The sequence below is a fragment of the Phytophthora cinnamomi genome (assembly GCF_018691715.1).
Source record: "Phytophthora cinnamomi strain GKB4 chromosome Unknown Contig45, whole genome shotgun sequence".
In the NCBI taxonomy this organism is placed as follows: domain Eukaryota; phylum Oomycota; class Peronosporomycetes; order Peronosporales; family Peronosporaceae; genus Phytophthora; species Phytophthora cinnamomi.
Genome location: NW_027150978.1, coordinates 514,259 through 527,450, shown reverse-complemented (window position 1 = coordinate 527,450; position 13,192 = coordinate 514,259). Strand labels below are relative to the sequence as shown.

Below are 13,192 nucleotides of genomic sequence, written 5' to 3'. Positions count from 1 at the left end.
ACTGGAGCGTTCAGCACGTTGAATGTGCAGCAATTGGATCCGCTCGTGGTGCCCGTGATCGTGGCCTCTGACCTGTCTTCGTCGTCGACTCTGGCTGGAGCAACACCTACCAGTAATGACCTGACATTTATGCTGCGACCCACAGACGACACGCTGCTGCGCACTGCGATGCTTCCCGTGTACGTGAAGTCGAGTGCAAGCCGTTGTCAAGGTCGTGGCGGGTGGCCGAACATCGCCACCACCTACGCCTTCTTCGCCAACGACTGGTTGGTCGACTTGTTGCCGGGTGGCCTCGAAGCAGAGTTATCGCTGAACACGAAGATCAGTGACGTATTGGTCGCTTCGACCGGTGGCAATGCGAACAGGACACACTCAACCTCGACTTCGTCTCTCGAAGACTTCAACGCGACTTTATCGGCTAATTTGCTGCTGTACGCGATGTTCTTCTCGCAGACGCTGCTGGCATGGGAGGGACTCTCCTACCTTGAGAACAACTCGTTGGCCGAATTTCAAGAAGAGGTTGTATCCTGGCGAGGAGCAGAGGACGAGGGCATGGGCCCCATTGCTTATATCGATTTCCAACTCGCTGCCAGCACAATGTTGCAGAAGACTCTCGATGATCAGTCCTTGCGAACCGGGCTGGCATTCGACACCGAGGCCGTCTCCTTCAACATCTCGCACGTGGCCCTTTCTGCCAGCATTGGCTACGATGCCGTCACGATTGAGATCCCTTTTGACGAACGCGCCATTGCCATTGCCGACAACGGGTCGACTGCAGCAGCGACAGCATCTGTTTCAATGAGCTCGAACTCGTCTCTTCTCTACAGGCTCAGCTCCATTACAGACTGTGGCGAGACGGCGTGTTTGATCCGGCCTCCAGCGGGGACCTTCTCGACGACGGCATCCCTGGGGGATGCAGACTACTCCCAGTGGAACGTCGAGCCCCAAATCCAGGCCTTCGCGGGCTGTGTCTTCGACGATGGCACTGAATTCATGACGAGGGGCTATCTGCACGGCGCTATCTGCACGCGTCGCTCCACATCGTCATTTCTGGTCTACAGCTTTGCTCGTCGGGTGGTCGCCGACGATGTCACAGTCGAGGTGTCGACTTCAACCAATGCCTCGCGGATCGTCACGGTGACCAATATTCGACGCTACCACACAATCACCCTGGGGCGGCTGTCCTGGCGCACGAAAGACTTAGCGAGCGAATTCAACGCGACGTGCGGGGCTACCGGTTCCGACGCCTGTACGGGCATCAGCTATCCACTAAGCAATCCCAATTCATCAACACCATCGACGGCAAGACACCTGATTGTTGGCAAAGACCACTTCCCAGTCGACTCGCTTGGCAACTTCGATGGTCTCTACTCGCGCTGGACCCCACTGGCAATGCTGACCACGCCAACCGACATACAAGGCGACCTGCTGTTCAAGCGCAATGTCCGCCACGACGGAGACGACGCATGGCAAGACCTCGACGGCCAATGCTCCACCAGCGTGGACGTTTTCGCCGCGCAGGTGGAGCAGAATCGCTGGTACATGGGCTTCGGTTTTCAGGAGTCGTACACCGCCGCGCTTTTCCTGCTCTTCCAGAACGCCGTCGTGCGAGAAGAGAAGGAGAGCGTCGACGGCTCTCGAACGCTTGGCTTTGCCGGCAGTGGCATGCACGTGACACTGGAGGCGCAGATCCCGCTTCCGTCGGCGCTGATTTCCATCGCTGGTTGCGCTGTCGTGCTCGCCGGGGCACTATGCGTCGCTATCTCTGGTCGCCGAAAGGAGGTTGCGATCCAGCGCGACGTGGGCGTGGAGGAGATCGCCAAGGTGATGCTCGTGGACGGCCGCTTCCCGAGGCTCTTCCTAGACTGCTCGCTGGATGACCCGGACAGCCGCTGTCGGCGTCCGCTGCACGCGTTCCACATTGCCGCGCTCGTGCTGCACGAAACGGAGCCGCAGCCGCAGCCGAGCAATGGTGTGAACAGCGACATCAATGAAGCGGGCGTCTTCATCCGGTACCCGCCTCACGCGTGATGCTGCCGCGATGGGAACTCGGTGCCCGCTCACCGAGCAGATTCGCTCAAGACGTCTGTCTACATGCCTATCACCGTTCAACTTGAAAAGCTGCGGAACTTCGGCCACAATGCTTGTAACATAAGGAGACGAATAATAAGAAACGCGCAGCAACCCTGCCTTGAACAAGAACTGCAGCCAACTTTGGCTCGGGGCAGGAGCTCATCGAGGCGAGCCTGACGATTGCGGGCAGAGACCACGCTGGAGGCTCAAGTCGACGCCACAACGGGCGCTGCCTTTGCCGTGATGCAAATCGCCGCCGCCATTCCCGAGGCTTACGCGCGCTGGGCGGTGGTGACCGACTCGTCGAGCCTCTCAACACGCACCGACGCAGGCAAGCATGACGCAGGTGCTTCCCGCGCAGCAGCCGGTGTCAATCCAGTTGCACTCGCATCGTCCGCACGCAGAGGCGACGCTAAAGACCCATATAAGCCATCAGACGCAGCGCCACTGCAGTGCAGTTGACGACCACCTCCCTCCGCCCAGCGGCGCCTAAGCAAAGCCGACAGCCTAATTCGAAGCCCCGCCGACGGCAACTTCCGCCCCCATACACGACACGCACGCGCCATCGAATCGTCGCTGGTGATCCCCATCACCCCAAATCGGCCCGCCGACTCCTCGGCATACAAAGCGCAAGTACAACAACTGGCCCGATTTCGCACTTAGCGCGGGTGACACAAACCCCAGACCTTCCCGGTCAGAGCAGTGAGGAAAAAGCAGGGCGGAGGCGAGCAGCTACAGACCTCCAGCCTCAGCCAGAGCAGGCCCGCCACCTCCAGAGCTCCTGGACGCCGCCATGTCCAGCAGCTACAGCGGCAGCTTCAGCTTCAGCGGCAATGGCAATGGCGTCGACGTCGGCGTCGACGCCATCACGAGCGAGGACTACGGCAACGTGGCGCTGCTGTACGGCAAGCTGGTGGCGCAGTTCCTGTCCACGCTCATGTCGGCCTTCGTGGGCTCCCGCCACGTGATGCAGGTCGTGGCGCTCAAGAAGGAGCAGCGTGCGCGCCGCCAGCTGCAGACGCCCATGCTGGCGGCCGTCGACCACCGCTGCGAGGTCGGCGGCGTGCCCACGCCCCCGGCGCTGCTCAACCTGTCGTCCCAGGGCCGCACGACGGCCACGCACTCGAACTCGTCGGACGAATACCGGCGCAACCGCCAGGCCTCGTACCTCATCCGCGAGCGCGAGAACGCGCTGTACGCGCCCGTGGGCGGGCCCGACCTCACCACGAACGAGAGCGACGACGACCGCCCGCGCGTGTCCGTGGCCTCGCGCATCCTGCGCGTCATGTGCATCACCGACTTCGTCTTCTCGCTCTCGGGCGCGGTGGTCACGGCCGTGGAGCTCTGGGCGCCCAAGGCCGCCGACAGCTTCCAGCTCACCTTCTGGGCGCAGGCGCCGCACTGGTGCTCGCAGGTGGCCAGCTTCTGCTGGGTCGCCACGCTGGCGCTGTACATCGCCAAGCACCGCAACCGCGCGAGCTTCGACGTGGCCATCGCGCACGCCATCATCTGGATGGTCGTGGTCTTCTACTGGGTGCTCGAGCTCTACTCGAGCTACTACGAGACCAAGGGCTTCGTCAACGCCGCCAAGATCATCTGGAAGATCATGGCCGTCATGTGCTTCCTCATCATCACGTTCTGCTGGCTCAACTTCGCCAGGAGGTGGAGGAAGCAGGAGCGCCGCAAGGGCGCCTACGTCGTGTCCAAGCTGGCCTCGTACACGCTGGCGTTCTTCGTGTTCGTGGGCCCGATCGTCATCGCGGACCTGGCGCTGGGACTGCACAGCTCGGGCGAAGTCATGGACACGTGCTCCGTGGTGCTCGCCATGTGGCCGTTTGTGAACGCCATCATTTATCTGACCAAGCCGACGCTCTGCTTGAAGATCTTCCAGGCCAAGTCGAACCGCACTTTGCGAGGACAGTATGATTCAGGTGACGGACAGCACGCCAATGGGCTTAACAGGCTCGGAAGCCGCAGGTTTATGAGCGGAGGCGCCAATGGAACAGCAGGTTCAGCGAACGCCATGGGGACGGGGAACACAGGCGACGGCACCATTCCCAAGCTTCTCATGTCGCCGTCGCACCACGAGCTTAAGGGCTTGGAGATTGGCGACAAGATTGGCGAGGGCGTCGCTGTCGTGTATCTCGGCAAGTGGCGTGGAGCGAACGTGGCTGTTAAGATGAAAGCAGTGCTTGCGGCGCTGGAGAGCGCAGCTGACCTGGCCGAGTTTCAGCACGCCTGTAACGCGGAGATTCAGGCGGAGGCGGAGGTCATGCGTGGCTTGTGCCACCCGAACATTGTGCTGTTCATGGAGGCTGGTTTCTACCGCGGATCGATTTGTATTATTTCGGAGTACTGTGCTCGTGGTTCTCTGCGCGATGTCCTAAAGCAACAGACCCCAGATGTCAAGAACCTGAACTGGCCGACCAAATTGCGGCTTGCGTTAGGTATCTCTCACGGCATCCAGTACTTGCACAATGCGAATCCACCTATGATCCACCGAGACTTGAAGTCTCCAAATGTGCTGGTGGATGACTCGTGGCATGCCAAGATCGCGGATTTCGGCACACTTCGCTTTTCAGAGATCGTGTCATCAGCTGCGCAACTTCAGGCTTCTCAGACAAAAGTTAGGAGCTCTGCGAAGACACCCGTTGTGGAGATGACGGGACTTGTCGGAACTACACGTTGGATGGCGCCGGAGGTCATGCGGGGAGAGCGCATTTACACCAGTAAGGTCGACATTTACAGTCTTGCGCTTATCCTGTGGGAGCTCATTGAAGGAAAGCTGCCATTTGAAAACACTCGATGGAACCACGAGGTTGAGGATTTCGTGCTCAAGGGAGTTCGCCCGAATATCCGTTCAGATATGTGTCCTCTGCGCTGGAAACTGCTGATTGTGACGTGCTGGCAAGCTGACCCGCGCGAGCGCCCCACAATTCAGCAGGTGATTAACAGTCTGCAGCGAATCGGCCGTGAGGAAGTTTGGGATCCAACTGGCCCACGATTCACGGGTGTGAGCCTGTTAGGCATGTCGATGTCATCTTCAATTTCGCAGTCGCTGTCATCGTCGACATACCTGGATTCGCCCACTTCCATGGGAGCAATTACAGGATTCGACCGACGCAACTTCAGCCGACCACCTGCTGCACTGGATGAAAACCATGCGAGTGAATCTGACTCGGAAGCTGAGAGCTTCGCTGAAGAGTTTTCGTATGTCCCAACGCTGGAATCGTTGGCTTCTCCGGCCATTCTCGGTGCATCGGGTGCTAGTAGCTCCAAGAGCTCCACAAAGTCCCGTTCCAGGTCGCGTCACGGCTCTATGGGCTCCATGGACACTTCTGCCAGCAGCCGGCTGAGCTCTGTGAGCTCTACTAGCAGCACTGTAAGCATGGGTGTCAACGATAGTGGGTTTCACCCGTCTGACAGCTTCGGTATCAGCATCAATGACGCAAGAAACAGTAGTATTGGCACTCTCCATGGCAGTACGAGCTCCTCCATCAGCGGTCGATCAGTGGGAACCCGCACACCGAAGATCAAGAAGAAACGCCCCGAGTGGCGACGCCGCACCGGCACTATCCAGGAAACACAGCCCACTGATCTTATTAACGCGCCACCGCACACGTTTGTCGAGTCCTCTCCGAATGGGACGCCGTTCATCGTCAATATTTAAACTTCTCACATCCTGTGGGGTGTAAGGTATGAGGCAATCAGCAATTGCATAGCCAGTGTTTGTTGCTGTTTTACAATGTGTGGTGCTCCAGTAAACACCTCTTTGCTGCTAACTTGTTGTGTTGATCATTTCTTCTTTTTGCTGCCTCCCTTCTTTCCCTTCTTTTTGCCTTCAGCCTTGCGTGCGCGGTTGAGCTGCCGGAAGATATCTCCTGGGAGTGATGAATCGACCAGGAAGGACAGAAGTTTCGTGTTTTCCTGCAAATTTGACACGAGTGTTGGTTTGGCATTCAAGTCGGACAGATTAAAACGAACCAGAACGCACGGGCGCAAGAGCGGGTAGCAGAATGTTGGCACCTTCGGGCTCAATCAGGTTGAAGGTGAAGTCCACATTTGCCAGAGCCTTGCTTCGAAGAAGCCCGTCTCGAAAAGCTGTGAGCGCCTCGATGTTCTTCATGGGCAGCAGTGATAAATTAGTTTTCAATTTCTTACGGGGGTTCATGGAGTCAAGACTTACGTTGCGGATGCCATTGTCCGACAAGTTCAGCGTGACCAGCTTGTGAGAGCGCGCGAGCCCAAGCGAAAGGTGCTGCAGACCGTCAGCTTCCACACTGTTGCCCTGCAGAGATAACGTTTCGATCGCGCAGGTCGGCATGGCAATCAGTTGAGCGAGCTTGATGCAGCTGTCTGGTCCAAGGCTGCAATAGTTCAGGTGCAGTTGCTACGAGAACGTCCAAAAGCGTAAGGTGCTGCCGGTGCAAACTCCGGCAATGGATAGACACACCTTCAGCGCCGTGTTATTGAAGAGTCCGTCGACAAGTGCGCTTACACCAGCGTCGCCCACCTCGCGATTGTAATCTAGATGGAGTGTGAGCAGCCCGGGTGCCTTTTGTTGGGACAGCACATCCGCCAGTGCCCTGCATCCGTCCTCTCCGATGCCGCAGTCCAGCAGCTCCAGATACGCGATGTTTACCCCTGAAGTGGCCTGCAGCAAGCTTGCCTTGAAGCATCACCGTGCTGTAAGTAGAGAACACAGAACCCGGCACAGCCCAACAGTACACGTACAATGGCAGCGGCGCCATCGTTGCCGATCTCCTGCTTCCAGATACGAATGTATCGCAGCTGGGTGTACGGTCCATTGCTGAATCCTGGACCGACGCCGTGAAGATCATGCCGTCAAGGAGAACGCTTCCATCGGTACTGAAAAAGTAAAACATCGATATGAAGAACAGAGCGGTGGGAAGGATATCATGATGGCCAGCACTATGGCGCGAACGCCGCCAGGACCCAGCGTTCCAACGTCCTCGCCCTCGAGGATGAACTGTACGTCAGCGATGACCATCAATACAATTAGAACAACAATGTAGCAACTTGTGCAGTATTTACTGCAAGAACAGCACCTACGTTCACGAGGTCTCCATCCTCTTCTTTGCCGCGGAAGAGTTCGTTCACGTGCGGGTTCGCCTGGACACCAATAGCTCTGGCAGCGAACAACAGAGAATCTTCCCGTCATCCACTTGAACCGCGCCAATTCATTCGCTTACAATCAGATATCCTCACTTGCAGGCTTTGCCGTAGTTGGTCGCGACGATCTGCCGCGTCACGACGTTCTCGTCCACGACGGCAGCCTTGGGCTTGGGCTTGGCCTTCTTGCTCATCGGCTTCGGCTCGAATTGCAGCGCCCGAAGCGACGCCAAACACCGGACAACTTTGGCTGCTGCGACCGCAAAAATGTAGCCATCCCGTACACGACAACTTCACTGCCAAGAAGACATTCGACTAAGAAGAAGACCACCACATGCACATGCACATGTCACCCAGCCAGCACTATTAATCTGCTGCTGCGAATGAGGTCGAAATGGTTGACTCCTGTCCCATCTCGACTATTGAAAACCTCAAATCGATGCAAATGCGTAGACTACTGGTAACTGATAATACTCGATCAGCGAAGGCTGTCTACCCACACCTACATGTAACACCCAGGTCTACATGTAAAGGGCTCACACGCAGTGCACTCAACGATGTCGGCAGAGTCGACCATGGCAACACCCAACAAACCGCACGTAAACCCACTCCCGATGGGTGGGAAGAGAAAAAAAAACACCCCAAGAACAACGTCTTTTGTGGGTTATTCGACGAATCTGGGTGACTAAAACACGGGTTTTATCCCCCCATCGCCAATAAACCCCTGCGTCGCACGTCTCTCCACCGCTTAGTTGAAGCTTCGCTTCGATTCCGCAAAAGCCAAAACGCAATAGAGCGAGAGCCCAACGCGTCGCCGCCCATGACGCCCGACGCCGAGCCGCCCGGGGACGCGTGGACGCCCGAGACGCCCGTGATCATCGCGGCCAACCGCCTGCCCGTGCGTCTGTTCAAGGCCGAGGGCTCGTCCCAGTGGCGCGTCGAGTGGGCGGGCGACCGCATGATCGAGTCGCAGAACACCTTGTCGCACTGCGAGCTGTCGGAGCGCGCCAGCATCAAGTTCGTGGGGCGCGTGGCCGAGCAGGACGTGCCCGTGGAGGAGCGCCACGACGTGGAGCTGCTGCTGCGCGAGCTCAACTGCTTCCCGGTGTTCCTGGAGCAGGAGGAGGCCAAGCTCTACTACGAGGACTACTGCAAGCAGACGCTCTGGCCCACGTTCCACAACGTCGTGGACGTGTACAGCCCCGTGGACGTGGTGCTGGACGTGGACGCGCAGCAGCAGCGGCCGCACGCCCAGTTCTGGAACCCGGGCTGGCAGAAGGTGGCGTGGCAGGCCTACGCCAACGTCAACCAGCTCTTCGCGCACAAGATCTGCGAGCTGTACGAGCCCGGGGACGTGGTCTGGGTGCAGGACTACCACCTGCTGCTGACGCCCAGCTACGTCGTCCGCAAGCTGCGGGCGGCCAACGTCGGGCTCTTCCTGCACGTGCCCTTCCCGTCGTCCGAGGTCTTCCGGACGCTGTCCATGAGGAAGGAGCTGCTCCGAGGCATGCTCAACGCAGACCACATTGGCTTCCACTTGTTCGAGTACGCGAGGCACTTCATGTCGGCGTGCCGACGCATCTTGGGGCTGAGCTACGAGCCCATTCTGAGGGGACAGTTGGGCATTGACTACGGCGGACGGCGCGTGGCGGTCACGTGCAGCCACATGGCCATCGACGCGCAGAGGATTGAGAACACGCTCGTGAGTCAAGACGTGCGTGAGATGGTGGTGGAGCTCCGCCAGAAGTACAGGGACAAGAAGATTTTTGCCGGCTGTGACACTATCGAACGGCTGAAGGGGATTCCGTCCAAGATGCTGGCGTTCGACGGGTTTCTGTCGAGGTGCCCGGACTTCATTGGCAAGGCTGTGCTGGTGCAGAAGGGGATTCACAGACGTGGAAGAGTGACAGACTATATGCAGAGCAAAAAGGAAATCGAGCTGGCTGTGCAGGCGATCAACAACAAGTATCGGGACGTCGCTAAGGGGAACGTGGTGGATTACGAGGAAGTGGACGAGTTCCCGTACAAAGAGCGTGTGGCGCTGTGGCGTGTTGCCGACGTGCAGATCACGACTGTTCTGCGGGACGGGCTCAACACGACGCCTTTCGAGTACATTGCCACGCACAAGTACGTTGGATTGTTCCTCGCATGTGTAAGTATACTACATTTCTAACTGTGTTTCTTTGGTGCAGAACCTCACCCGGTGTGCTGATCATTAGCGAGTTTTCCGGTAGTAGCCGATTGCTGAGCGGCGCACTAACTGTAAATCCTTGGGAGTTAGATCAAGTAATCGATGCACTCCGGGACGCTGTATACATGCCAGCTAACGAACGTGAGCACCGGCGAAATTGCGACTTTCAGTTTGTGTCAGCCAACCCTCCACGGCGCTGGGCCAAGTGCGTGCTCACGGATATTGTGAATGCACGGAAGAAAGAGGAATCTTTTGTCTATATGGGTACAGGCTTTGGTCTGGATTTCCGTCTCATGGAAGTCAGTGCTCAATTCCGGGTAAGCTAGACGGTTGAGCTAATGCAGAGATCCTACTGTTTGGCTAATGTAGTTTTCGATTGTATATCTTGTTGTACAGAAACTCACGGACAAGGAACTTGCACCGGGATACCGCACGAGTACAAACCGCGCAATTTTCTTGGACTATTACCGAACTCTAGCTCCCGATGTATCGAAGGTGATGGGGGTGAGATGGCCTGACGTACCTTTGAGTGCCTTGGCCACGCTTGAGCAATTGTGCAAGGATCCTCGCAACACCGTGTTCATCGTAAGCGGCTGCAATTGCGACCTCCTTACGCAGAAGTTTGGCGGTGTCCCTGGCTTGGGCCTTGTTGCAGAGCACGGGTACTTTATCCGACGCGCGGTTTTAGGCAATGATGCCCGCATTGGACGTCCATGGGAACGGCACGGCGATACTTTGCAAGCAGAGGGTGGTCATCAACAGTGGCGTGTCAAGGCGGAGAAGATCATCCAGCTCTACGTTGATCGAACAAATGGGTCTACTCTGGAGCTGCGAAGGAGTGCCGTGCTGTTTCGCTACGGCAAATCCGATTTTGACTTCGGCGCACTGCAGGCAGCTGAGCTAAAGGAGCATTTGGAGGGTGTATTTGAGGTACGTTGCGGATGTTGACGATACTCGAGTATGCATCGAAACTTACGCTTAATTAAATGCTGTTTCGATGCGCTGGAAACAGGGTTGGCCCTTGAGCATTATTCAAGGCAAGGATTACATCGAAGTTCGACCTGAGGGCGTTGGCAAAGGCAAAATCGTTAGCCACTTGCTGAATAAAATGCGCGTCGACGGCAATGCAGCAAATTTTGTTCTGTGCATTGGGGACGATGTGGCTGACGAGCTGATGTTCGATGAGCTCAAGAAAATGATAGCACACGACGAGCTGCCGAAAGGTAAAGGCAACTTGTCCTTAGCACGAGTGGTTGCAGTTTATGGAGAAGATTCTAATGACGCTGTGCTTCACAGACAAAGTATTTACCTGCACTGTGGGGCAGAAACCTTCCAAGGCTGAGTTCTTTGTTGATGACTACACTGACGTCATCGCACTGCTGAAGTCCATGAAAGTGGTTGCTACGAAGGTATTTTATGCACACCGATGAGAGCTTTTGCGCTGATTCATGCTAACGTTTTATTATGCAGTCCAACCGCAACTACTCGCTCTCAGATATGCAGTCTTTCGTGCGAGACACTCGCCCGTTCCTCTCCTCCTCCTCACACGGCAGTGGAGTATCAAGGAGTGCGACATCAGACTCGGTGATCAGAAAGTCGTCAAGTCGCCATGGACTTCACAATCATTTGTAAGTGATACTAAACGAATTGCTGGCGTCGTGAGAGACTGACATCATTTGGTGCTGTCATGCAGGACGCCTGTGATTGAGGACCAAATCATCCCCACAGACCACCATGGGCACAGTGCGGACCGATATCCTTCGCCAACGCGCCGCAAGAACCGGAACAAGTGGCTCAATCTTTTCCAGCAACTTGGAGTAGTCGCCGTCATGGTCGGCATTCTACGATGGCGCAGTGGCGTGAAGAATCCTCAAGAGAAGAAACTGCTGATGTACCTTGTGGCGTCGTTGGGCATCGCATGGTCTATCCAGCGCGTGCGTTCAAAGTCGCACAAGTAAAACGCGGAGTAGTATGAAGGCTTTAGAACCTGATCTCCGATCGGTAAGGTAACAGTGGCAAGTATTACGTAGTATATCGAAGTGAACTACCTTTTTTACCTAGCAGTGCATCATCACACGTTGATGCCGTTCTCAGCCCCCCATTTCTTCATGATACGCACAATATACTCGACCTGCGGGTTGTTGTTTGCCTTGAGAATGCTGAGCACCTCCTCGAGTTCCACGCGGGTGGCCTTGCCAGCTACCGCACGCTGGAAAACCCCAACACAGGCGCCACGCTTCCCCTCCCAGTACTCTGGATCGGGGTCAAGTCGCTCGAGGATGTCAAAAGCCTTGGCTGCGTAGAGGAACTCGCCCATTTTGTAGCAGTCGTGAGCGATGAGCTGCAGCAGGTTGAACGAGTCGTCTGAGTTGTCGAGCTTGAGATACAAGTCCCAGGCTGCAGACGGGTTGTGATTCAGGATGTAACATCTCGTGAGCCAGCTCACGTAGCAGTAGTCGTGACGATATTCTTCCTGCTGGACGCGTAGCAGTGTCTCAAGCGCTTCTTGGTGCGACCCGGTGTTGCAGAGCGAAATGCCGAAGTTCCAGTTGAAGTCGTCTTCGTTGTAGAGGTACTGTTTGATGGAGTTGAGGTAGATGTTGACGTCCTCGAACTGCTTGAGCAGGTAAAAGCACGAGGCCATGCACTGACGCCCAGGTATGGTATCGCATTCGGTGGGGGAAGACCCGACAAGTTGAAAGTACTGCTGCGCTGTCTTGATGTGCTGCCGCGACGACGTCGACTGCCCCAGCGTGGCATGCACCACGCCCTTGAGGATGTACTCTTGCGGCGTGGACGGTTCCACATCCTTGATCAGATCGTACGCTTCCTGCAGTTTGTCGTGCTTGAGGTAGTACACCACAAGGTTGAGTCTCGCCTCGGGCAGTGCGTCCACAAACTGTGGCAAGACTCGGAGCGCGTTCTGTCCGTCCTCGAAGACGACCATGTTATGGCTCACGAGGTCGTTCTGCTCGATGTTGTATCCTCTGTCCGTCAGCGTCTTGATCTCATCTTTGGCAGCAGCTCCGTTGTAGAGCTTGAACTGGTTGCAAGCCTTGACGTTCACAGCCACGACGCTATCCGGGAACGCCTGCAGGTACGCCTGCATGATCTCGAGCGACACGTCGTAGTAGTCGAGTTTGTAGTAGCACATGGCGACGTACACGTTCAGCGCAATGTCGTCGCGGTTCTCGAGCAGCAGCCTCTTGTAGATGTCGGTGGCTTCCTGGAAGTGGTTCCGGAAGTAGTGGATAGCCGCCAGCGACAGCTGGTCCTCCTTGGAGTCCGTGAGCTGCTGGTGGTACACGAGCAGCTTGTCCTCGTCGCCCACCTTGTGGGCGCAGTGGAAGAGCAGGCGGTTCTGCAGTTGTCCGGTGGGGCCCTTCTCGGCCTCCTTGGCCGCCTCCCTGTACATCTGCAGGTAGAACAGGCAGCAGGCCCGGTAGAGGTAGATCTCGGGCGAGTCGTCCACGTCGCGCAGCTGCGCGTAGGCGTCGAGCGCGCGCTGGTAGTTGCCCAGGTGGAAGGAGGCGTAGGCGAGCCACAGCAGCGTCTTGCGCTTCTCCTCGGCCTTGGCGGGGCCCGTGACGGCGGACGCGTCGTCGCTCTTGAGGTTGAACTCGAGGATGGCGGACGCGCCCGTGAAGTCCCTCTTGGCCACGCATTCCTCCACAGTCGGGCCCTTCTTGGTCTTGACGCGCGCGATCTCCTGCGCCTTGGCGCGCTGCGTCTGCTTGGGCTTGGCGACGTACATCCTATCCTGCAAATGGCTACATGCGTCGCTTCAAGATCACA

At 56.9% G+C, this 13,192-nt stretch overlaps 6 protein-coding genes across 7 annotated transcripts; 3 read left to right on the top strand and 3 right to left on the bottom strand.

Moving 5' to 3' along the window:
- Positions 1–438: 438 nt before the first annotated feature.
- On the top strand, positions 439–2,031 carry IUM83_15647 (putative transmembrane protein; the record flags this gene model as incomplete). Its single annotated transcript, XM_067940481.1, has 1 exon — positions 439–2,031. One exon carries the CDS (start codon positions 439–441, stop codon positions 2,029–2,031), a length of 1,593 nt encoding a protein of 530 aa, XP_067790571.1.
- Positions 2,032–2,866: 835 nt separating this feature from the next.
- Positions 2,867–5,743, top strand: IUM83_15646 (TKL protein kinase; the record flags this gene model as incomplete). 2 transcript variants are annotated; one of them, XM_067940480.1, is made up of 1 exon in its annotated part: positions 2,867–5,743. In XM_067940480.1, the coding sequence occupies one exon, from the start codon at positions 2,867–2,869 to the stop codon at positions 5,741–5,743; it is 2,877 nt and encodes a 958-aa protein (XP_067790609.1). The 2 variants fall into 2 exon arrangements, with proteins under 2 accessions (XP_067790609.1, XP_067790608.1); XM_067940479.1 differs by having other exon boundaries at positions 3,359–5,743.
- A 125-nt stretch (positions 5,744–5,868) lies between these two features.
- Positions 5,869–7,400, bottom strand: IUM83_15645 (LRR-containing protein; the record flags this gene model as incomplete). The annotated part of the gene is made up of 8 exons (XM_067940478.1): positions 5,869–6,000; positions 6,068–6,193; positions 6,260–6,463; positions 6,527–6,742; positions 6,808–6,903; positions 6,992–7,063; positions 7,147–7,222; positions 7,303–7,400. The coding sequence occupies 8 exons, from the start codon at positions 7,398–7,400 to the stop codon at positions 5,869–5,871; spliced, it is 1,020 nt and encodes a 339-aa protein (XP_067790561.1).
- Positions 7,401–7,905: 505 nt separating this feature from the next.
- Positions 7,906–8,220, bottom strand: IUM83_15644 (uncharacterized protein; the record flags this gene model as incomplete). The annotated part of the gene is made up of 1 exon (XM_067940477.1): positions 7,906–8,220. One exon carries the CDS (start codon positions 8,218–8,220, stop codon positions 7,906–7,908), a length of 315 nt encoding a protein of 104 aa, XP_067790610.1.
- Positions 8,027–11,355, top strand: IUM83_15643 (trehalose-phosphatase; the record flags this gene model as incomplete). The annotated part of the gene is made up of 8 exons (XM_067940476.1): positions 8,027–9,333; positions 9,399–9,436; positions 9,530–9,714; positions 9,794–10,327; positions 10,410–10,620; positions 10,694–10,806; positions 10,868–11,025; positions 11,091–11,355. The coding sequence occupies 8 exons, from the start codon at positions 8,027–8,029 to the stop codon at positions 11,353–11,355; spliced, it is 2,811 nt and encodes a 936-aa protein (XP_067790636.1).
- Positions 11,356–11,468: 113 nt separating this feature from the next.
- IUM83_15642 (tetratricopeptide repeat protein 26) lies at positions 11,469–13,151 on the bottom strand (the record flags this gene model as incomplete). The annotated part of the gene is made up of 1 exon (XM_067940475.1): positions 11,469–13,151. One exon carries the CDS (start codon positions 13,149–13,151, stop codon positions 11,469–11,471), a length of 1,683 nt encoding a protein of 560 aa, XP_067790635.1.
- Positions 13,152–13,192: the final 41 nt, after the last annotated feature.